This window comes from Leuresthes tenuis, unplaced genomic scaffold (assembly GCF_036924035.1).
Source record: "Leuresthes tenuis unplaced genomic scaffold, fLeuTen1.0.hap1 SCAF_22, whole genome shotgun sequence".
NCBI lineage: Eukaryota > Metazoa > Chordata > Actinopteri > Atheriniformes > Atherinopsidae > Leuresthes > Leuresthes tenuis.
Genome location: NW_027325376.1, coordinates 24,890,708 through 24,915,517, shown reverse-complemented (window position 1 = coordinate 24,915,517; position 24,810 = coordinate 24,890,708). Strand labels below are relative to the sequence as shown.

The following is a 24,810-nucleotide window of genomic DNA, read 5'->3' as shown; positions in this document are numbered from 1 at the left end:
AAGGGGGCTTTTCAAGTATTGACTTTGTCATGGCAAATACGTAAAAAAGTTTCACAGCCAGGTTTTCTTTTTTGTTTCCTGATTGTTTCAGCATTAAAAACACTTTGTACCTTAAAAATGATATGCATGTTGTGATGGTCAGATGATTCAACACACCAGAAACATTCATTTGAACCCCAGGTTGTAGGATAACTAAATAAGAACAATGTTAAAAGCGGTCTATACTTTTGCAAGACACTGTATGTCACACATTTTAGTCTTACCTCTTGATCAAATGTTTGCTCCTTTGTATCTAGCGGCCCAGTCTCCTCAATGGTATGCCTGGGGACCCCCAAACATGCAGTGCAGACTGTGTGCCTCCTGCTGGATCTACTGGAAAAAATATGGAGGCCTGAAGACCCCAACACAGCTTGAGGGAGCTACTCGAACTGGTTCTGTAAGTCTGTCTTTGCAGTCTACTCATTTAGAATATATTTAATAGGCAAAAACGGTACAGACTTTAACCATACACTGATAAAATGCCCTCAGAAAATGTTTTGAGGTATTCTGGATGCTTCTCTCCATTGCATCTCCTTCCATTTCTGTCCAGGAGTCAGGCCCACGCACTCACATGACACGCCAGGAAGTCCAGGGCATGTCACCATTCACCCGCAATGAGGGGCGAGCCAAGCTGCTGGCCAAGAACCGCCAGACTTTCATCCTGCAGACCACCAAGCTTACTCGCATTGCCCGGCGGGTGTGTGAGGACATTTTGCAGCCACGGCGTGCTGCGCGCAGACCATACGCCTCAATTAATGCCAATGCTGTCAAAGCTGAGTGTAAGTACATACATACACAAAACTTTGATTAATGAATACATTTTTCTATTGAGCAATGACATGAAGCAGTTCATGGGAGAATTATTTGCCAGATTTACTTTTAAGTAAAGTTGTAGAATGTTGTAAACGTTTTCATTCAAAGCAGGCAATGGTATGAGTGTAATCCATGTTTTTTATGTTTGGTTTAACTTGCCTGTTTTTTTTTTTTTTGTTTTTTTTTAGGTATGATCAGGCTGCCCAAAGCCACAAAAACTCCTATCAAGAGTAAGCTGGTGCCACGACAGTCATTGGCCACCATAGTGAAGGATTTAGGTGAGACCACATAATGTTACCTGCAAATTGAATATGAAATTGCTCTAAATTAATGTTGTTAATGTTAATGTCTGCTTCCCCTAGCTCCACAATAGATTTATATAACAAGCTGACTGTAGTCGATAAAATATCACAAAGTCAACAATTAGAGAATTCATGAAAAGATAAAGATGAATAAATACCCTGCTGCTACTGCTAACTACCCTGTTTCTGCCATCAGATTTAAAACTAAAATGAAATAGCATTCAAAATATCAACACCTTTCTTACACATCTATATGGTCAGTGTATGTATTTATTTATTTATTTTTTAATTATTAAAAAGGGTTAAGGCACATTGCTAAAGTTGAAAATGTCTTGCAACTTTTCACCTTATCTGTTGTGTTCCTACAGCCATCTCAGCTCCTCTGAAACTGAAGGCATCCAGAGGACCCCCAACACCCATAAACAGGAACCAGGCCAGCCAGCCCCGAGTGGGCCAAAGCCTGCTGGGAAAGAGAGGCTTTGACAGCGTCAGTGTTCTTCACACACCACACAGTTTTCACTGCATGTCAAAATGATCACTGAGGAAATGATTCTAACATAAACTTTAGCACACTAAACTGTCAGAGTTCCCATTCACATTTCAGTGTGTTGCAACTGATCCAAGTAGTACGGGCATCATTCATTTATCTACAAATGGTTTCAGATTCCATTGTCTAATTTTTAATTAACTGTAAATATGTTCAGGTCCAAGCCGACAGCCAAACACCACTACAGATGTCCCTCCACCCAAGACAATAATGACTCTGTGCTTGGAGAGGGGACTCCTTCTTTGCATAGGTGTAATGTAATAATGATTTGCTTAAGAAAATAAGTTAATTTTCTTAAAGAATACTATAACGCTTTAATTTTGGGGGATAAATGAAGTATTGTATTGGTCTTAGAAACTAAAGGAAAAACTATACGGCAGACACTCACTGATGTATTACAGAGGTGTGGTGAACTTGAGCAGATGGTGATAGCTAGGTTAAAGACGAAGAAGCTACCATAGACCATTCAGAAAGTGCATATCAGAAACTTCTGTACTCAAGCTATACATGTCAATAGATTGCTGCATAGTTCCAAGAAAAGATTGTCAGTTTGTCCTACTAAAAAGTCTTGAATAGGTAAAAAATTTTACAGGTTATTTTTTAAACTAAGGATTTTTCTCATGAAAAATGAAAAGGTTCATTATAAGGTTATAAAAAGATAGGAAGGGCTGAAATATTATTTAATTTATTTTATATTTTATTCATGTTTTATATTTCTGTTTCTGCATTCAGCAGACGCTTTTATCCAAAGCGACTTACAAATGAAGATATAACATTACAACTAACATCAAAGCTAACAATAAGCTGCATAGAAGGAAACCACTAGTCCGACTCAAAAGGTGACAGGGGTCATTTTAAAATTTTACTGATTTGAAAGAAGAAGAAATGGAGTTGAGTTTGTATTGGCTATCAACCAAAGTTTGTTTTAATATTGGTATTGGCATCAGACCACAATTTTACAATCTTTGCATCCATGTTTAACTGTGAATTATAAATTGAATTTTTGGCTCTCTTAATAAGGTGCTGTATGGTTTATAGCAGCCTTGTATAACCTCACATAATGCTACAAATGACTATATAGATTATGATAATGTTCAAGGGTAAGTTTTGGTATCAGAATTCAGGTATCAAAAGAAGATCTGCATTTAAAAATGGATCTATGAACATTTTTATGTTTATTTATGGCTTTTTTACTCATTTTATCTTTTGTTTTTTGTTCTTTTTAACCTTAGCTTTCTTGAATGACAAAATTAGAAAAGATCTGCTGCTGGAATCAAACCATCATCAAGTCACTAGAATCCTTCCTCATTTACTGGATTTGTGTTTGCCTCATTGTCCCTTTTGTTCATTTACTCCAGCAACATGGTTATTGCTTCCAACAGACTGATTAGGTGCCAAAATGCGTTTCTCCAAATAAAGAAATGATTAATGAAGTTTACTTAAAATGCTAGACTTTGTGCTCCAATAAGTGTGCTTCATGTCAAACCTTTAGTCAAAAGCTGATGCACATTCATTATGATGTGAAACCAGCTTTTGTGCCTGCATGTATACGATCACCTGCTGTTTGCCTCAGTAGAGGTGACTTATTGTTTTGTTCTTTTATTGGTTCACAGGCTACAGGGGTACCCTACCCAGCCAATGGGAGGCCGTATACTTCAGGCATGAGGACCACCTCTCAGTCAGTCATCAAGCGGCAGAAGGTCAGCCAGGGAGAAGCCCCAAACCCTGTGGTGTTTGTTGCCACAAAGGACACCAGGTACATGTCAATGCAGCGCCAGCAGCAGCTTCTTCCACCTTCATGACTTCCAACACACTATTTTTATATTAATAATGATATATTATATTAATTAAGTATATTTATACTCATTTTAATATTATGATTATTAAAATGGCCATCTGAGCCATGCATGGACTGTTCAGGTGCCTGCTAGATCCTCACTAGGTCCAAAGCTAGTACGCCACCCGCTCTAAATGGCATGGATTGTGCAGCCTGGAAATAAATGTATTACTGATGACAGACGAGGAAGACCATTAGAGAGGCTTTCATTTTGTTGAGGCATCAGAGCCAGTGACTCAAGGAAACTGAACATAGTAATCAAAAAGGCTGGCTCTGTGCTGGGCCCGCTCTGGGGCCCCTGGAGCTGGTTGTTTAAAGGAAGTATGCTACAGTAGTTGGTGAACATAAAGACCATATTTTGTCAAGTGAAATTGACCATTGAAATGCAGTTGGATTTGGATAAACCTGATAGTAGAAGTTAAAAAGCCTTAGACTAATGGATTGTTTTTTGGCAATTTTACTCCATCAGGGCTCTAAGAAAACATCTCACCCAGTCAGAGATGCGCAGGGCAGCAAGGAAACCTCATCTCCTGGTCCGGATCAAGTTGCCGCCACCACCTCGCTCCCTGGCTGTGCCCCTCCTCCCTCCCAGCACCAACGAGCCCATTGTTCTGGAAGACTAAGGAGGAAAGATGGGAAATATTTTAACAGGACATGGAGATGGGGAGGGAGTTATTTGGGGGAGGGGGCTTAGAGGCAGCACAGTATGCCATACAGTACTCTTATTTTTACCTGTTTTCAACATCATCTTTCTTTATCCTTTGTTTTTCTTCCCAAAAGTTTGTCCAACACACTTACAAAAATACAGACATACACCCTAATGACAATACATTTTTATCTAATTTAAAGAATCAGATATACATTAATTCATCACCGACACAAGATCTTAGGGTTTGTAGTGTTTTATTGCAGATCTTTTACTGCCCTTTTTATTGCCACCTGTTTTTAAATGTGTAATTTAAACACTGATATTTTCATCCTGAAACAATGGTGACAAAGCACACTTTGTTTTTCCTCCATGTATTTTTCTTTCTGTAAATATATGCATAATTGGAGGGATCGACACTTTTGAGACTGCTTTAGCTGGCCTGATTCGAAGATTTCACTCAACACTCCTCTTCTCCATTCCAGCAGGGAAATTTCTGCCGGCTGCTAACTGTGGCCAGTTTACTGTGGAAATGGTGATTGGACAAGTTCAGTAGATATGTTAACATCAAGTTGATGCACGTGCAGGGTCGAGTTCATCTACTGCCATTTTAGTTTGGTACTGCATCATGTATCAGGAGCCACAAATCCCTGTGATAGAGGTTCATCCTGTTTGTGCCACTTCATGTTGTTGCATGGAATTAATATGTAAGAAACAGTTAATGTGTGCACAAGCAAGCTTGAGCTATAATAAAGTTTAGGTTTGAAATTGTGCAAGTTCAGACAAAAAATTCAACTAAGTGAGGGCCCATTTAAAGGATTTAATGTGTGTAGTCTACAAGGCATTGCATATTTTTGAAAGAAAGTGTGTTTTTTGTTTGCACACTTTTTGCTTTGTTTTGGCAAATGCATCTTACAATCAGGTTGCATCCTTCTGCAAATAGCTTCAACTGAATTAAGTGATGTGCTAAAAACTGCACAACCTGTAAACCTTACATACTTGATAAATGTTTTCAAGCATTCACATTTTACCAAAACATTTTTACTCTGAATTTAGTCCTTATTTATATGTACCAGTCTTGATTTAACTACCGGATTGGTATTTTGATATATATGTTGTTTGTTTTTCTTTTTCTTTTTTTTTAGGCAAATAAACTTCTGTAAATCACAATACACATTATAAGAAGCTGAACAAGAGTAGATATTGCAGTGAAGCCACATAAAGTATTTCCTCTGCTGTATCTTGATTACAGGTGCAACCCATTTGAAAAGATAAGGCGCCTGGCATCTCTTCTTGTTACCTCACCCTCTGATGTTGAACAGGCAGAATGCAGGCAAAGAACATGGGCTTGTTTCTTGGACATGATCATGGCTGTGTGGGCTGCCATGTTGCGAGAATAAATTAGTTTTTTCATTACTACGTTCCAGTTTTGCAAGAAATCGAAACAACGGCAAACGAGACAGAAAAAAGGCTGGAAATTATTGTGAAACATTACGTTCTATGTCAATGCTGTTCTAAAGCCACAGCATATCTGACAATGTAATATTAGGTTGAATGAATCTGACAGTTGTTGCTACCGGTCTGTTGATAAGAGATGAACCATTAGTATGGTAATGTAGAGAATTGGGACTAAGCTTGTTTTTTTTGGTTTTCATTCTTCAGAACAGTAACCATTAATTTCTTTCATTCTGCTTTAATCACCTTCTGTATAAGTGTGATGAATCAGAACAGAAGCAATATTTTTGATGGAGAATTTGGGATGATGTGAAAATAATCTGAACTTGTTCTGTCATTTGCTTTGTTTATTTTAGTCCATCACTTTGTAAAGATGGATGCTAAAAGTAAGTGGTTAATTGGCTCATTAAAATCCTTGTGGATGCCCACAACAATGGGGATTACACTGTTTTATAAGTACATTTGGTCCGAATGTGAGCATAGGCTTCTCAGAGAAATTGTGAAAAGAAGAGTGATGAGTTTGTAGTTAATACTAAGGTGTGTAAAGATAGTGAAAATTTGGCATATTAGAATTTTTGTACACGTAAACTGTGTAATTCTGCTCCATAATAATGGAGATGGCTCTAATAGGCACAAAGATCTCTCTTTTATTTGCTGGGTGGGCTGGTTATTTCAAACAAGGACTGACATTCAAAAGGAGTCAGGGTGCTGAATTTTCTAAGATTGAGAGAGTACCATGCTACAATTGAAACTTTTTTTCTCAAGTGTTTTTGTTTGTTTGGTTGACTGTTTTTTTTTTTGTTTGTTTGTTTTGTTTTTTAATTCTGGCTGTATCCTTAAATGTATCTTGATAAGAAAAATAAAGATGTTCTTTTTCTTTGTTGTCAAACAGGTTCTTTCTCTACTATTCTCTCCAAGGTGTTCACTTTTTCACCCCACTGTTTAGAATAGAATAGAAAAATACTTTATTCATCCCCCAGTGGGCAAATTCAAATTAGTCAAGTAGCTCAAAAAAAATATTTACAATGATTGTATATTAGAACTATAACAACAAATAAATTTGAGAAAAATATGTCAGCAGTCACTGTTAAAAAGGCTTCTGGCTGTGGGGACAAAGGCCCTCCTGAACCTCTCTGTCCTGCCAGGATGCTGTGGAGAGGAAGTTTATTGTTCTGCAAAACAGAATAGAATTTCCTCCTCATCGTTGCTCCACCAAGGTCTCCAAGGTCTAGCCTTCTGTCTACTACACAACTGGCCTTTTTCACCAGTTTGTCCAGGCACCTACAGTTTTTGTCTGTAGTGCAACTCACCCACCATAGAAAAGTGTGCTTTCAATGACTGTGATAAAACATGCACATGATGTCATTGCAGACGTTGAAGGACCCGAGTCGTCTTAGGAAGTTTGGAAGGATGTCAAACTTAACTGTACAAACCTGAAACCTCTTTTAAAGGTTTCTGATGATACAACAGCAATCTGTTAACTGTAGTTTGATAGTGTCGGGTAGCTTGTTAAAATGGGTAGCAAAGGTGTTCTTTTGATCTCTAAGGATGGTGATGGAGTGCTCTAAAGATGTTAAAAGTAAGTTCAAGCACCTCTTATTTTATGGTGTAAGGAACAAAAATGATGATGTAAATGATTAAAGGAGCGACATGCCAGTGAAGGGTGGCTCGTGGCTCACGACTCTGCAGTTGATTATCAAGCAAGATTCTTTTTAGTAGAATGTCAGCCAGGTTCTCTCTATTAACAAAATTTCTTTGAAAGCATTTAAATATTTGGTGATTTTTTTTCTTTCTTACACCCTTGGGGTTTATGTTTTCTCCAGCAACCACTAATCACTGTCCGTGTTTCTTTGTAGTCTGTTTAATCCTATAAACATTTTTCAGCTAATTCAATTATGCACACTTTCATGTGTTCACATGGTTAATCAAAGGCAGTTTTAAAACTCTATTAATGTTTTTTGTGATTATCACTTCCATTAGTTTGTTCTTGCTGTGCAGAAATAATCGACTTTTATAATTGGTTTTATCGTGTCCAAACAGTTGGAATTTTACACATCAACAAAATTCCGATTTGTATTCAAAGCAAGGAATGAACGTCCCTCATAGGGTTCATCATTTCTGGCAGGGTTAACGACCTTGGCATGACACCTGATTGTTATCAAGGGCGCACATGGACACAATTGGTCATGTGACGTTAAACTTGCTTACACCTGATTCTCATTCTCAGAGGAAGGTGGTCATTGGTTTAAAAGACAAACCCCTACTGTTTACTCAGCCTTGGTGACAAACAAACTACAAGTGTTTGGTTTTAATTGTACTGGACCAAGGTATATTTTAATAGTAATTTAGAATGCTTTTTATTTTGTAAGTGTTTGGATGCTGTTTTCTTCTGTGATTTATCTGTCAAGTCATCGTAAGCAACTCTCCGTTTGCGGTTATGTTTGAGGTAAGATTTGACAAACTGAAAATGATTTCATATGACTATTCTGTTCTACTCTGTAAAGAAAATGTTAAAGGTAGATGTCACATTTCAGTTATTTCAACAAGAGTGAATGTGTTTTCATACTGATACTCAAGGTGCAGTTTGGCCCTGCCATCTATTAACAACTAATAGAATTAACTAATAGAATTAACTATATTTAGTGCCCTTAGAATAAAATACTTCTGCAGTTTCTTTGCCCTTTCTAAAAGTGTTTTTTTTTTTTTTTTTCCGTCACCTCTTCAGTGTAGTGTTTTTGGAATGTTTGAATGGGATGGTTTTCAGAGTTCCAGGAGGAAAGACATTAAGCATTAGTTTTCTTATTCTCACTAGAGTTTTCCAATTGTGTTGGGTTTGGTGTTTTAGTTGACTCCATTAGGTTACAGATATTAGTGACTTTCCTGGGTACGTACATGAGATCCAGGCCTTTTGATACAGTGCCCTGCTAACCTACCTTTTCCCCCTCCCTTCTCTCAGACAAGTAGTGATTTGTTCCTGCCTTCCTATGGAAATGAAGAGCTAATGAACAACTTGCCATGCAAAGATTCAGATGGTGACAACAGTGAAGATGGCCTCACCCTTGCCAAGGCCCTGCTACCCCTGGCAGAGTCCTCCTCCCCTTTTATTCCCTGGGTCTGTTCCACCCGCTATAAAACAGAGCTGTGCACCAGCTACTCAACTACGGGGTTCTGCAAGTATGCAGAACGTTGCCAGTTTGCTCATGGCCTCCACGAACTTCGTGTTCCTTTCCGTCATCCAAAGTACAAGACTGAATTGTGTCGCAGCTACCACACTACTGGCTACTGCTACTATGGCAGCCGTTGCCTTTTTGTCCACAACCCCACCGAGCAGCGCCACATCCTCCATCGCAGGAACATCCCTTGTCGTACCTTCCGCACCTTTGGGGTTTGCCCTTTTGGAACACGTTGCAACTTCCTTCATATCCAGGACAAAGAGATGGGGAGCGCTCATAATCTGATTGACTGTGCGAAGACTCCGTCTGCTCCCAGCACCCAGATTCAACCCCAGTGTAAAGGGTGGAAGCCTCGAGGAGCGTTGTGTCACACTTTCAGCTCTTTTGGTTTTTGCCTTTATGGCACATGCTGTCGCTTTCAGCATGGCCTCCCCAGCAAGATCAAAACCTCTGACCAGAACCAAGGAGGGTACCCATCTAAGTTGTCAAGCAGCCCAGATTTACCCTACTCACCGTTTTCAAATACTTCAACTTCCTCATCTCCCTCCGCTTCACCTCTTGACACTCCATCCTCAGAGGCCACAGTCCACAATGCTTTCACTTTCCCCAGCCAGCACCTAAATGACCTGCTGCTGCCACTTGCCCTCCATCTGCAGCAACTCGGGAGCACCAAAGGACAAGAGATCTGGGACAGCAGAGCACTCTAACCTAATACATTGGATGAAATTGAACTGATTCTAAATTCATTGTTGACTTTTAATCCCCTTTACCAGAGAGCAGTTGTGTGTGTGTGGGGTTTTTTTTTTTTTTTTTTAACCCCCCCAACTCCACTTGTTTGCCAGTGCTTGAACTGTGTAGTGATGAATTGACCTGGACTTGCTCTGGATAGTGAGTTGGTGTCAAGCTAATTATATAATTTTATTTTTTTTTTTAAAGTCTACATTAACGTCTAGCTGTGCAACTAACTGTTTCACATCAGTGTTGTGAATAAACATTTTAAACTAAGCTTCATGTTGTGATTGACTGCAATTTGTGCTTAGTCTTGGATGACTGTATTGAGAAGACTTGCATTAAAAGTGAAATGTGTAGCCTTGAAGGGTGGTCCAGCTGCAGAATCTGGACCAAACCTCAAAACATGGAGATGAACTTAAGCCCATCAAATGGCTTGTAAGTTCCTATCTAGGTAAGCTATAAGTCTATATGGACTTGATTCTTGGAGTCTTTAAAGAGAGGTAGATGTAGCTAAATAAAATCAAAAATACCCCTTATTTATTTTTTTGGGTTTTTTTTTAAACCCAACCAGATCAGTCTCAAGCACAGAGCCAGCCTTTATCCTTTATGGATTCTCATTAAAATGCATGGAATGATTCCACAAACTGAGATAAGTGTTGCACAGTTTAGAAACTGTGCTTGGATAGCTGCCTTTCAGCTGATAGTGAAGGCATGGCATTCAAGCCTGACTATCCGCCTTACTGTGGGTGGGCTCTTCATTAAGTAGAATCTGCCCGTTTTCGGTGACCTTAAAGATGTTGCATGTTCCCATCAACAGGCACAAAGCCATGCGGATATTCTGCGTACTAACCACTGAGCCTGCATGAAAGGTACTACCTCCTGTAGGGGTCCTTAGGCAAGACCCCCTTACCCTATCTGCCTAACTGTAAGTCGCTTTGGATAAAAACGTCTGCTAAATGCATAAAATATTCTAATTTAGCCCGAAACTCTCCTAGACAGCTGGTAGTTATCTTATCTTTTCCCAAAACTCCGTTGCACAGTTTGTAAGTGTCAGACACTTCATTCCTATTAAGAATTCAGAGTTGGCTGTTGGCTTTGAATGCATCCTTGCTGACTGGGACCAACCCACCTGTATGCCTAAAGTCGAAGAGGAACAGTGCAATCAAGAGAGATTACCACCACCAACAGAGTCTTACGGATAGTTTGTTTTTTAGTTCAGTTTTGGAACTTTACGGTAGCCTCGATTAGATGGTACCCAATTCTTCATGGTATGTTATTTCCATCTGTCGTATTACTCAAATATGAAAGTTGTTCACTTACCAGTCCTTATTTTGAAAAGTCAAACGTATACCGTTTCCGCGTTTGCTAATCGGACTTTATTGTAGACCCGTAAAGAGTGTAAACACGACGACTACGTTTCTAACGATACTCCGTCCTCAACGGTTTTATCTGAAAGGGTAAGGTGTAGTGGTGCGAAAAATCTTCTAGCTTTTGCGCTACATTGTCTTTGCCGTTCGGTGAGCGACTCGTCTAACGTGATTGTAGCTAGCTAAAGCAGACACCGAAGCTATCACCGAACGTTTTATATATATCTGAACCATAAACTGGCATGCTTAGATACACCAAATGATACTTGCATTTTTTGCGATATTGTAGTTACATTTAAGTTATTTGATACTGTGGATAGACTGAAACAAAATGTAATTTACCATGCATTCCTCTTCATTCTGAGAAAGGTGAGTACCAAATGTAATATAACTCTAACATAGAGTCTTTATCGCCCCTTATACTGAAACACAACAAGTAGAGAATGAACGGATAATGTGTAGCTAGACGTTATATTATTATATTATTATACTAATCATATCGTAATGATAGAACTCAGGCTTTGTTGGCGTTGTTCCAATGAGCCCATGATTATCATGAAACCTCATCACCTCTGTACTGTCTTATGTAAAAGAATGTTAAGCATCAGAGACGACAAGAACTCACGAAATGTGGTTCTACTTTACAGTTTACAAGGTGAAAAACGTAATCATGGCGGACCGAGAGGAACGCCGCTTCGCTGAGGTTCCCCGAGAGTCTGTTAAACTGGTGGCCGAGAGTTCAGGCGTGGAGCTCGGTGACGATGTGGCCGCCCTGCTTGCTGAAGACGTCTGTTATCGACTCAGGGAAGCAGCGCAGGTCAGAGTCGCTGGTAGCATTGACAGTGTTTGCTGTTGTTGAAATGCAAACTTCCCTCTTTCTCTCTTGCTCCCTCTCCAGTGGCTTTCTTATCTTTATCTCTGTATTTAGATCTTTGCATCATATTATTTATCTGTGGAGCCTTGGAAATACCTATATTCCTAAATGGTGTGTCTTGTGACAGAAGTGAGTTTACTGTGTACCTCCATCTCTGGTGGCATCGATGCATACCTGCCAAATAGTGTGAAATAGGCTAGATATGCCACCTGAATGACACAGAAACCAAATCATGTTTTGCATAGTTGTTGGTTTTTGTAGTCCAGTACTCTAATGCATGATTGGAAAGACAACCATGGTAAATAGATGTGTAATATTGTTATTATTGTTGTTGTTATTTTTCCCCTCTTTCCTTTTGTTTTTAGAAGGGATCCAACTCTTCACACCTTAACACTTGGGCCTAATGATGCCAGTGGGTATGTTTTCTGTTTTTTATCCAAACAGAGCAGCTCTCAGTTTATGAGACATGCTAAAAGGAGGAAGCTGACAGTGGAGGACTTCAACAAAGCACTGCGTTGGAGCAATGTTGAGGTGAGCTTATGTGTAAGGTCAGTCTAATTTGACATGCTACTGAGGTTCCTCCTTCAGCTTCTTTTTCTCTGCATAATTATTAGATCATTTGTGGCTACGGGGCCCAGGATGCTTTGCCCTTCCGTTCAGTGAAAGAAGGAGAGCTTTTCTTTGTTGAGGATCGGGACATTAACCTGATCGAGCTGGCTCTGGCCACCAACATTCCTAAAGGTTGTGCAGAGACCATGGTGCGAGGTATGTGGCATCATAGTGCTTGGCCACGTTTGTACTTTATAGTCAGTTTAGGTTCATCCCGCTAAAAATCACTTGTTCAAGTCTTCACAAGATAATGTGTCCTTATTTTGTCTCATTTCTTGTCAGTAAATGTGGCGTACCTAGATGGTAAAGGCAACTTAGAATCTCAGGGGACAGGTAAGACTCAACCAAACTGTGACACTTTCAGTAAGAACTTTGCAGTTAAATAGCAGTTTGACAGCTCCCTTTGCTATCATTGAGATTATCTCGTTGACCAAAAAAAAGATTTTTGGTTCAAATTTGTGTGAACTGCTTCTTCAGCATTGATGCTTTTTTTTTTCATAATTACAAAGAAAAAATAAATGAAGAATTGCTTCAAAGAAGGGATAACCTCATTTCTACCTTTTCTAGTTGTTTGACCTGAGTGTTATATTGTCATAGTTCCAACTGCAGTACAGTCTTTGTCAGATGACCTGCTGAAATACTACCAGCAGACCACAAGGGCCATTTTGGGAGAGGACCCCCATCTGATGAAGGTAAGCTGCTGCTGACCACATGTTCTGTGTGGCTAAACGATTTGTCACTTATTAGATCTTTCTTTGTGTGTTTTAGGCGGCTCTGCTAGACCTTCAGTCTAACTCCAAGATCGCAGCCTTACTGCCATACTTTGTTTATGTAATTAGTGGAGTAAGTAGTACCTATTCAATCTTTTTATTCTCATGACCAATTTTGATACATCAATCATTGTATTTGTTCATACAAAATACTAGATCTGGTACTGTTTTTTCTTTTCAGATATGTGAGTAATGCTTAAAAAATGTGATAAATCTAAGTGTTCACAGATTGCGACCATTGGACCCAAGCTGATCCTAGTCTCAGTATGTATTTCAGTCATCCATACGTTTTATTGTGGATATTTTCTTCTAGGTGAAGTCAGTAAGCCATGACCTGGAGCAGCTCAACAGGCTCTTGCATATGGTGAAGAGCCTGGTTCAGAACCCTTATCTGTACCTGGGCTCATATGTGCGTAGCTTGGTCTCCAGTGTCATGTACTGCATCTTGGAGCCACTTGCTGCCTCTATTAACCCACTAAATGACCACTGGACCCTCAGGGACTATGCTGCCCTGCTCCTCAGCCACATATTCTGGTGTGAAAATCACTCTTGGTTACTTTTACACTTTGTAATATATGCATTGCTGAGACTATACTTTCACATTGTCATAATATGTTTACCTGTTACAAGACTCTAAAATGATCAGACTTGTACATCACTATTCAATGTTATGAGGTACTATAAACTTAGTTGTCCTTTCACAACTGGGGCTGTATACACCATTCTTATGGTAAATATGAAGTATAACTTTAACAATGTTTCTTATAATTAAAATTGATCATGGTTTAAATGTCAGGGAAGAGTCGCTGATTTCACCTGAGACATAAGGACTTGAAATCAACCCAATTAATGTAAACTCAATGGTTACTGTCTGCTAATTGGGTTTTCTCTCTAGGACACATGGGGATCTGGTGAGTGGTCTCTACCACCAGATTTTGCTTTCTCTGCAGAAGGTTCTGTCTGACCCAGTGAGACCCCTCTGCTCCCACTATGGAGCTGTGGTGGGCCTTCATGCTCTAGGATGGAAGGTGAGTTCAGTAGTCCCATCTTTACATTTTTCCTAAAAGTTTTAGGTTTCAACAGTAAAACCTAAAGATAAGCATCAGCATACTTCTTGTTTCTCTCATTATCGGTAAATATCGTGTCATATTTGACTCACATCTTGCATATCAATCGTGAGAGTGTTTCAAAGAGAATTCAGCTACCATTCCATAGTATGAGACTATAGTATTGTATTCTATAGATTTGCTTTTGGAATGTTGCCCTTCTTTGACTTTACAATCAGATTTTCTGTTATCATTTCATGCTTCATTTCATGTCTTGCATGTTTTAGAATCACTGTCATACAAATGCAAGGTTCAACATGAAGTATTTATCACATTTGGAGGTGTAACTAGATGGACTCCATCTAATAAGTGAATGTAATTCTTTTTTGACCACCCAAATTTTGAGTGGTCCACCGTGTGCTCATAGTTTTCTCTCAGTAAACTGTTTGAACTTTTGTGTGTTTGTGGTGACAGGCTGTTGAGAGAGTGCTCTTTCCACACCTTCCAGCCTACTGGGCCAACCTCCAGGCTGTGCTGGATGATTACTCTGTGTCCAATGCCCAGGTCAAAGCAGATGGACACAAAGTTTATGGAGCCATCCTGGTCAGTAATGTCTTTATCTCAAATATATATTTAAATATTTATATAATTTTATAGCTGAAATAAAAGACGTAACAATACAGGAGGATAGTGAGAAATGGGGCTGTGCAGAGAGTGAGATGAAAAATGCACACAATGTTGTACTGCAGGGGTGTAAAGGGTATAGAAAGTGTATGTGGTTGACAGCTGGAGGGGTGTCAGTCCACCTCCTGTCACGGCGAGGTACCCTTGAGCAAGACACCATACCATCATGCTCCCCGGGCACTGTGAATGGCTGCCCACCATCTGTCTCTATGAGTCTGTGACCCTGTTCATGTGTGTGTCAACAGGTGCCAACCTGGATGGGTTAAAAGCAGAGGACAATTTTGTGTGTATGACTGTATGCATAACAATCAAAATCTAATCTAATCTTAGAATCGTTCACATACACTCCAAAGCCACCTGGTAAAGATTAGGAAAGGAGAGAACCTTTTTCTGGCTAGGACTAGGGCTGCCAAAATAAATGCATTGACAGCAAGTTAACAGAAACTCCTCTTAACGCCGCTAATTTTTGGACGCAAGATTAATATAGTCAAGCGCTGCGCATATGACCCTTGGTCCACCTTGTAGTGCAGGAAATCCAGAAGGGATGTAGTCTGAAATGGACCACGAAAAATGTCTTTTGAATGCATAGTTCATCTTCAAAATCCTGCCAGATCCACAATCCCTATTGCCAAAGGCAAACCGTGCTGAATAGTTTGCAACGGACACACCTCAACAATGCTATCTGCAGGAAGGTTAGACACAGTTACAATATGTACGATTATTTTCTTGTGTGAATGATACACAGGTCAATATGCCCATTTGTTGTTGCTTCTTGGGCTTGAGTTTGTCATGATAATCTTTCAGCATATCTGTTTTTTGAGAATGCTGAAGAATGTTCTCGACAGTATTTGTTGAGACACTTTGTTTTGGATTGTTGCAAGAATAAATCTAATATGCATTTGCGTATTTGTCTGCACCTATATTGATAAGAGTATTAAAAAGGTGCATTAAGAACATATATTAAAAGTGTGATTCTTTTAAGACTGATTATGAGTTAATTGTGAACAATTGTGTGATTAATCGTGATTAAATATTTTTCATCAATAATGACAGCCCTAGTTAGGACATTAAATACCTCATTAGGGGTTTTGGAAAGATACATGGCTTGGCATTAAATACTAGAACAATCACCAGAAAATGAGGCATATAGGCATTGTGCGCATGTGTTTTAGAAAATGTAAAATACCTACTGTACATACAGAAGGCACACTTTGAAGGTATTTCTGTTTTCATTGTTTAATTTCTAGCACTCTTTTAAAGGGAAACAGTATGTATGTTACCACCATTGTAATCCTTGAAATCACACCACATTTAGCCAGTCTTCTATTTACTAATTGTTTGTATTTAGAGTGGCAAAATACTGGTTGATTAAAACTTAAGTATGAAAGAAATGACTATCGTCTGCAAAAGTACATCACGTCATGTATGACAAGTGGAGCCTCTGTCTGTTGGTGCTGTGATAAATGAAGAATTCTCTTTTTAAGTCATTTATATCTTTGTTGATGGTACTTGAAATGTTGGTACTTGACCATAACAATATCTGTCTTTGCGTCTTCCCCATACAGAAAACAAAACGTGTTGTTTCTAATTGGCCCATTAATTGACTGTTTGTCTTTTTTTCGCCCCAGACTGTCATTGTTATATTTTCCTATATGCTATATTTGTCTATGTAATCCGTCCAAGGGACTGGCACACGTAGCTGACATGGGGCAAACATGGGCCATTACAATGCTAACAAAAAGATAACCAACCATGTACTGTCACGCTCACACCAATAGCCAATCACCACCTAACTTATTTTGTATTGTTCCTGTGCGAGGAGAAAACCTATGTAGGCACAAAGAGAGCCTGTCAACTCCACATGGAAAGGTTCCTGCCTCCAACAACTGTATCACCAAAATGAATAGAATACATTTGAACTCATTAGGACCTGTCTGCACATGAAGATGTACCAGTTTATGTGTTTAGAAGTTGCTGACGATTTTAAATAGTTACAAGAAAAGATAGCATTTGCAAATTCAAGGCTCTCATATCTCAAAATCTGTTTCAAATTGGATTATTTGGAAATCTTACATTTGTAGATGTACTAAAAAAACCTTTTGAAGCTGTTAACTTTATGAAAGAAACTCCTGAATACATTTGTTGTTTTTTTGTGCCTCCTATGTTTTCTATATATATATATATATATAAATATATATGTAGTAATATGCGTCAGACTTGATCTACCCATTTGCAAGAATACACAGGACATGGAGATGTACATACAAAACAAAAACTTGATGTGCTGTTGGACTAATTTATAGATACTCTTATTTACAAATACTCTTGTATCCAACTTAACAGATACTGCATATTGTCAATATAAAAACAAATAAATGTGCTGAATTGTGTGGGAGCACAAATGGTATTAAATCAGAAAAATGTTTGTCAAGAATCTCAAGAAAGGGTCTAATGGTGAAATGCTAAATGGACTGCAACCCAACAACACTGACATGTGGTCTGGGGAAGTCGGATGTCAAACTATGGATCAACATATTCAGAATGAACTTTAATGAGAAATGTAGTCTTGGAGTACTGGTCGAACCAAATGACAGACTTGCTTTGTGTCCAAACATGTTGCTCGAGCAGAGTGTAAATACATTCTACTGTTTGTCCTGTAGGTGGCAGTGGAGCGCCTTCTGAAGATGAAGGCTCTATCACTGTCTCAGCCAGCAGAGGGGGGATCAGTTGCTCAACCAGCTTCTGTAGCAGGAGTTATGAGTTACAGGGTGAGCTCCCCAGGCCTCAGCCCCCCTCCAGAACCTCTATCAGAGGCTACCCTTGGAATTGCTAGCCACCTACAGGCAGGTGGGGCTTGCTGTCCTTGGGAAGAGTGGTCCCCGGTCCCTCTTCCTGCGATGTACTGCGAGCTTTATTCCTTTTTTGGAGACAGCTTGGCTGTCAGGTTTAGTACAGGACCAGGGTTTGAGAATTACCCTCCTTATACTCCATCCCAACTCAGAGAGGCTAGGAAGGAACCCCTTGGCCCTGTGTCCAACCCAGACACTACCCGTAAGATGCCACAGCTGACAGCCAACCTCAACATCAGCCCGAGACAGGATGGGAGTCCTCGCACTGATCCACCCCCTCCAAGCCTTTCAGCCACAGGATCAGGAAGGTAAAGCAGACGGTAAAGCCAAACTATCATTGTTAATACCATTTTTTTTTTTTAGCATTGAATTTTACTGGTACTCTTCCATAATAGGTCCCTGGCTCGCTCCTCGTCTGTGCAGCGCTCCAGATCTTCCTCGTCACGATCAAGCCAGCGTTCAACAAGTATTTCTCGTGATGTTTTCCCCAAGGCTCGCTTTACCTCACCTCATACTGGACCCCCAGCATTCTCTTTTTTGATCGGTGGACGACAAATGGGTCGTCGGTGCCAAGGCCGTCGCCCCTTTCAGACCAGTTTTGCCCCAACTCCACCCATTTCTGCTGTCCCAACACGTGCCTACGCCCACAAACTGCCTGTTATTGGCAGAGTGAGCAAACCTGTGCGACGCTGGGCATGTTCCCATTACTCCCTTTATCTGCCTCTGTAGAGAGCAAGGTATCTTAAATAACCCACTGCATTAGCATGTCGTGAGGAATGACTGCTACACACTTTCTATGGTCAGTATAAATACTGCCCAGAAAACGGGAAATATTATTTTTTGTATCAATTTCACAGAGACATCACTTGTGTCTTTATGGAGTTTTGTCAACTGCTCAAACATTTCTGGCTTTGACACCGCAGAAAGATTATGATATGCTTAGTCAGGGAACCCAGCATCTGATACATTTAAATTTGAAGGTATCACTTTTTAGGTCACTAATTTTGTTTTACAATAATCTCGCCCTGGATTGACCTTATGACCCTTCCTGTGATAGCCCCTGCAAATTATGGCTCCAACCTCATAGCTGTTTTCTCATGTTCATTCTTCAGTTCATTGCACATGTTGTGTCTATAATTTCAGCTGTAAAGTTATTTTGATATTGAAATACTACTACAAAAATGTATGGTTTAAACAAGCATTTATTTTCTTTTGTTGGGTTATTTTTATGATTAACATATTTTACTCAGTAGACTAGTTCAGTCCAAACAATTGCTATATAGATTTGTACAATGACTACATTTTCATCGACATATGTAAAAACACTGGAAAGTCAAATTAATAGATGAATAAATAAGAATGTCTATTAACTGTAGTGAGACAAGTCAGCATATCAATTTAGAGGGGGGGGAATCAACAAGGTACCACAGAAAGGAAAATTGGTAAAATTTGAGAATTATTTAAGACGTTATTTTAGACAAATGTAGATGACATGGGTGCAGTATGTACTCCAGTGTCTTCAAACATCCAGTCCTGTACAGAGATGACTGAAGAATGACTGGATTACTGGAGAAATAGCTCCACCTGCTGTTTAACTAATCAGTCAATAAATATTGTTTAAAAACAGATATGTTAAGAAAAAAAAGAAAAAATAACACTCAACACTGAGAATGCCAGTAATTTTAGAATTTCAGTTTAAAAAAAAAACATTGTGTTTGTCCCTTTAGGACTAGAGTCCTTCAAACTTACTGATAAGAAGCAGTGCTATTCGTCAATAGTTATATTTTTCTCAATGAATATATGCAACAGGAAGTGAAGCACTCAATGAACCTTCAACGTATCCAATTTGATAGTTTATACAGCCTCGTTCTTCTTTTTGACTCTTTCCTGTAGCCTTAGTCCCTACGAAAAGAGAATAGGTGAGGTAAAGGACATTAAACAAAAAGAGATGCAATTACTAAACTGTCACTTTAAACCTGCATCAAATAAATAGGAAGAGTAACAACTGACTTGTGGCTGACCTCTTCTTTATTTCATCATTTCTGTCTGATGAGAATTAAAAGTTTTTCTGACATTTGTTTGCATTTTAGTTTTTATTAAACTGGTTATATTGTGTAACAAACGCGGCACGGTGGTGTGGTAGTTCGAACTTTTGCCTTGTTTCGAACCCTCTTGCGAATGGAATTTACAGCTATGTGCTGACTTTTCGCAAATTTCTTCTTATAAGGACACGCTTTTGCATCATGAACCCTATCACTATCTTATTCAAGTGCTCATTTGAATAGATGTTTGGTGTTTTGTCACGTTTGAACTCTTCTGACTGTGTATCTGGTTCTCTAGCTTAGCATTGCCACCAACTCTCTCCCTCAATCTTCTGCCTTCTCATGATATGTGTCAGATGTTTAGTTACTTCTCTGCCTCCTTTAGCATTAATGGTACATGTAACAAATTTAGTCTTTTTTCTAGTTTCGGAGGCAAGGTTATTGGAATGTCTGTTCCGCATCATGAAAATCACTTGATAGCAAGCAGGTCCTTGTAGCCGACGTTACAGTTTAACCTGCGTCCACGTTAACTGGCGTCATTCTGCTAAAATCATCAGTGATTTCTGGTAGCTTCTTGTTGCCAAGTAGATTGAGGTTCGATATCGAGACTTCACCATCACAAATAAGTGTTTGAGTTGGTTGTATGTTTGCTCAAATAACCAACTCTGGTGAGGCGAACTTCAATTCACAAAAATATGAATAAAAAGTTGACAAGCTTACTCTGGCTTTTTTTGCAGGAAAAACTACTATGTGGTAACTTGGACACACAGACACATGGAGACGGGTTAACGACAGAAAAACAAAAAAAAATTTAATCTTTCTATTCATTTTCTTTGTGGTTCTTTTCCATTCTTAAGCATGGTTTATGCTTCTGCGTTACATCAACGGCATAGGATGTGACGCCACCTTTGAGCATTCGAAGTTCTGCGTCGAGGGAACACGTTGCTCTGCAATTCACCACCATGCCGCTAGGGGGGTGTGGCTATGTGTTTGTGTGGTTTCTGGGGTTATAGTCGAATCCTTGCTTTTTCTTCCGGTCACAGTTAACAACAGTAAACAATGGCAACCGAGGTGGAGCAGCTGTATTTGCAGTTGGAGCTCATCAATATTGAAGAACAAATGCTTATATTGCAAATGTTGAAGCACAGAAGACGTTTGCGGAGGTGGTCCATACAACCACTAAACCGGTCGAGGCTGGGAAAGGGTGAATTTACAACACTGGTTCATCCACTGAGGGACCTGGATGAACAAATGCACTTTTGATACTTTGTCGAAAGTCAACGGGCCGATTTGATGAGCTTCTGTACAGCCATTAAGACCAGAAAAAGTAACTGCCGGAAATTACGTTCTGAGCGGACCAATCACAGCCCTTACGGTCCCGGTCAACGAAATGTGTAGTTCGTCGGATCCACATCGACGCCATAGCTGCCATTGAAATAACGGAGAAGCATGAACTACGCATAAACCAGATTATTGGAAGGCCAATGGCTGAGTGAATTCCTGGGGGGAGCTCATCCTCTGAGTCCAGCCCCCAAGACACGAGTGCCTTGTAATAGTCCTATAGATATCATTTTTAAGCCTATTCATACAAATATTTATTTGTCTTTTATATATTTTTTTCTCCGGGTCGGGAATGAGATCCTTCCCCAAGTGGAGTTCAAGTATCTCGGGGTCTTGTTCACAGTGAGGGACGAATGGAGCGTGAGATTGACGGGCGGATCGGTGCGGCGTCTGCAGTGTTGCTCTGCACCGACCCGTCGTTGTGAAGAAGGAGCTGAGCCAGAAGGCGAAGCTCTCGATTTACTGGTCAATCTACGTTCCCATCCTCACCTATGGTCACGACTTGTGGGTAGTGACCGAAAGAACAAGATCGCGAATACAAGTGGCCGAAATGGGTTTCCTCCGCAGGGTGTCTGGGCCTCCCTTAGAGATAGGGTGAGAAACTCAGTCATCCTGGAGGGGCTCGGAGTAGAACCGCTGCTCCTCCACATTGAGAGGAGCCAGATGAGGTGGCTCGGGCATGTGGTTAGGATGCCCCCTGGACGCCTCCCTGGGGAGGTGTTCCGGGCACGTCCCACTGGGAGGAGACCCCGGGGGAGACCCAGGACACGCTGGAGAGACTATGTCTCTCGGCTGGCCTGGGAACGCCTCGGGGTCCCCCCGGAAGAGCTGGAGGAAGTGGCCGGGGACAGAGACGTCTGGGTTTCTTTGCTCAAGCTGCTGCCCCCGCGACCCGACCCCCGGATAAGTGGTAGATGATGGATGGATGGTTATTACTGATGATCCAAAAAAGAATTGTTAATTATTGATCCACATTTTATAGAACCCTGTGTGAATCACAATATAAGGAAACTGAGGCCGACAACTTTTTTGCACACTTCACTGAATCAAAACTAATCAGTGAAGACCAAAGAAATATTTGTGATAGCCCTTTAACTCCGAACGAAGTCCTGTTTACAATTAAACACTTAAAGCTTAATAAATCTCTTAACAGAGCAATAGTACGCATTCATTCATTCGTCTTAAAGTATTGGTGAAATAAAGACAGATAATGCCTTATTTAGAGGCTGCATCGTCCCTGCCCAGTTCACTCTGTTATATGGATATACGCTGATCGCGAGTTATCTAAATAGCTTCCAAAGGACTCCGACTTTCGCCAAACTGTTCTTGGTGACTAGATAAACGTATTTCATGCCAGAAATACGTAAAAATACCGGAGTTCCCCCTTAAGAGCCAATCTGTGGGCCTGTTTCATCAGCCGATTGATAGCACAGCGGTCAAATTACTAATTGCTGTTTCCACATAATACATGCAAGAAACTACATTATAATAACCACACAACTGTAACAAAAAATCTAAAACACAAAATATAAATAAACATGCAACTTAAACCAAGTACACCATGCACGGCACACAACAGAAAACAAGATAAAACAAGCAGTGTATGACCCTCAACATGACAGTCCCCTAACAGATCCTGAGCAGCCGGGACCCCAGAGTGACTGGGTGACTGTCAGGAAGAGGAGTCTGTTGTGTTCCCTGATTGTATTGTTGCTGCTTCATGACACTAGGTGGCAGTGTTGTAAACACATATGGTTGAGATCGCGGGAAAGAAGAACAGAGAAGAGTTTAGAAGATGGCTACTACTGAAGTGTAGGCTACATTAATCTGTTAAACTGTTTTACTACTAGTCTGTGAAGTAAACAGCATTTCAGCGCTACACCCTGGCCTTGTTATTGCATGCAAACACTACATTTTGGCGACGAGGAAAGAACCTGACGTAAATGGTTTTTTTTGCCTTTTTGGCTGACTCAACATGGCTGGAGACGTGCTTGCACCTCCGATGTTTTTGCTGTGCCCGGGGGAGCAGCAGATACCCTTCGACATGTGGATGCAGATTTTCAAGAATTATCTGCTGGTAATTAATGCAACGGGAAATGCTTGGCCTGAAGTTCGCAGGAGGGCTACCTTACTCCACTGTCTCGGAGCCGAGGGACAACAGACAGGTGACTCCTTTGACTCTGCTGTTGCTGCTCTAGAGAAATACTACACACCCAAGCAAATGTTGCTGTGCAATGACATGCCTTCAGACAGCGAAGACAAGCCCCTCATGAGACTATTGCACAGTATGTGGCTGTGCTGCGTGATCTTGCTTCAAAGTGCGGATTTGATAACAAAACAGACGAAATGATTCATAATCAGTTGATTGAATGTGACTAACTCGAACATAAGAGAGAGGCTCTTGCTCGAACCAGATCTGACACTGGACAAAGTCTTAACAATTGCATCACAAGTGGAATCGCCTTGTTCAACAAGCCAAAGCAATTGCAGCAAATGACAGTTCCAGTGCAAGCTGTGCAGCCCTGTTCACAGTTCAAGAAAAAGAAACACAAAGAGCACACTCGCCCAAACAAGCTATCCAATGCAACTACTACATCTTCCTGCAGCTGTTTCAGGTGTGGTTCTGACAAACATCTGGTTAATTCTTCTCAGTGCCTTACAGCCAAAGTAACTTGTAAGTCTTGCCATAAAGTTGGTCATTTTGCTTGTGTTTGTGTTTCTCATCCAAGACAAGGGATGTAGGTGAGATTCAGCTACCTAAACTGACTGTGCTATACTTAAACAACCACGGCCATGCACCAGATAGTCAGCTAGTGACATACACAAGGAAGAAAATTCCTGTGCTTGGCTGCCTACAAGTCAAAGTGAGTAGAGGAGTTCTCAGTGCTCCAGTCACATTCTATGTGGTGAAGAAAGGGACCTCCCTCTTAGGAAGAGATCTTACGAATGCCTTAACCATCTGCATCAAAGGTAATACTGTCCTCCCTCCCGTGCTTACCACAAACTCTGCATCTACTCCCTCCACCTCTGCTGCTCCTGCTGTCAGCTGTGTATCTGCTTTGCCTTCTCCTGTGCCGACCACCAACTGCACCTGCTTCCTGCATCCCTGCTGCTCCAGACATCGGCTGTGCACAAAACTTTGTGCATAAAGTGAAAATTGATTCCACTGTTAAACCAGTACGCCAGAAGCTACGTTGACTGCCTTTTGTGGAAAGAGCTTCTGTGTCAGCTGAACTGAACCGACTACTGAAAGCCGGTGTGATTAAAAAAATATATGCATCACCCTGGGTTTCGCCTATTGTGGTCACAGGACGGAAAACTGGTGGAATACGGATGTGGACAGATCTCCATGAATCAAACAAAGCCGTGATCACAGACTGCTACCCCCTACCTTATGTGGATGAACTGTTTGCAAACTTACAAGGCGCAAAGATGTTTTCTAAAATCGACCTGGCTAACGCATACTACCAGTTGCCTCTTTATGAAGATAGCCGGGACCTCACAGCATTTATTACACATGATGGTTTGTTCAGATACTGCAGGGTTCCTTATGGCCTCGCGTCAGCTCACTCAGCCTTCCAGAAAATGATGGCTGACATCCTCAACGGCCTCCCAGGTGTCCAAAATTATCTAGACAATCTCATCGTCTATGGTAACACCCCCGCTGAGCATGACCTCAACACT

General features: G+C 40.5%; 3 protein-coding genes across 5 annotated transcripts in view; all 3 read left to right on the top strand.

Moving 5' to 3' along the window:
* mta2 (metastasis associated 1 family, member 2) overlaps positions 1–6,515 on the top strand; it is a 33,782-nt gene extending 27,267 nt beyond the window's left edge. The window contains exons 13-18 of the mRNA XM_072375801.1: positions 297–436; positions 590–818; positions 1,041–1,130; positions 1,523–1,641; positions 3,315–3,457; positions 4,008–6,515. Coding sequence (XP_072231902.1) covers positions 297–436; positions 590–818; positions 1,041–1,130; positions 1,523–1,641; positions 3,315–3,457; positions 4,008–4,161 — 875 coding nt within the window. The 3' untranslated portion in view covers positions 4,162–6,515. The remainder of the gene's footprint in view (positions 1–296; positions 437–589; positions 819–1,040; positions 1,131–1,522; positions 1,642–3,314; positions 3,458–4,007) is intronic.
* Positions 6,516–8,076: 1,561 nt separating this feature from the next.
* Positions 8,077–9,519, top strand: cth1 (cysteine three histidine 1). The gene is made up of 2 exons (XM_072376219.1): positions 8,077–8,085; positions 8,596–9,519. Exons 1-2 carry the CDS (start codon positions 8,077–8,079, stop codon positions 9,517–9,519), a joined length of 933 nt encoding a protein of 310 aa, XP_072232320.1.
* Positions 9,520–10,737: 1,218 nt separating this feature from the next.
* taf6l (TAF6-like RNA polymerase II, p300/CBP-associated factor (PCAF)-associated factor) lies at positions 10,738–19,817 on the top strand. Of its 3 annotated transcripts, none has more exons than XM_072376441.1 (12): positions 10,738–10,812; positions 11,559–11,728; positions 12,230–12,316; positions 12,400–12,550; positions 12,677–12,727; positions 12,992–13,086; positions 13,163–13,237; positions 13,478–13,698; positions 14,060–14,192; positions 14,685–14,813; positions 17,555–18,051; positions 18,139–19,817. In XM_072376441.1, exons 2-12 carry the CDS (start codon positions 11,582–11,584, stop codon positions 18,470–18,472), a joined length of 1,920 nt encoding a protein of 639 aa, XP_072232542.1. In that variant the 5' UTR covers positions 10,738–10,812; positions 11,559–11,581; the 3' UTR covers positions 18,473–19,817. The 3 variants fall into 3 exon arrangements, with proteins under 3 accessions (XP_072232542.1, XP_072232541.1, XP_072232543.1); XM_072376440.1 differs by lacking the exon at positions 10,738–10,812 and adding an exon at positions 10,854–11,001; XM_072376442.1 differs by lacking the exon at positions 10,738–10,812 and adding an exon at positions 11,124–11,280.
* The last annotated feature ends 4,993 nt before the right edge of the window (positions 19,818–24,810 follow it).

Coding starts and splice junctions, on each gene's coding strand:
- taf6l (XM_072376441.1), top strand. CDS start 11,582: ATGGCGGACCGAGAGGAACGCCGCTTCGCTGAGGTTCCCCGAGAGTCT. Junction 11,729..12,229: donor GACTCAGGGAAGCAGCGCAG/GTCAGAGTCGCT, acceptor TTATCCAAACAG/AGCAGCTCTCAGTTTATGAG. Junction 14,193..14,684: donor TTCATGCTCTAGGATGGAAG/GTGAGTTCAGTA, acceptor TTGTGGTGACAG/GCTGTTGAGAGAGTGCTCTT.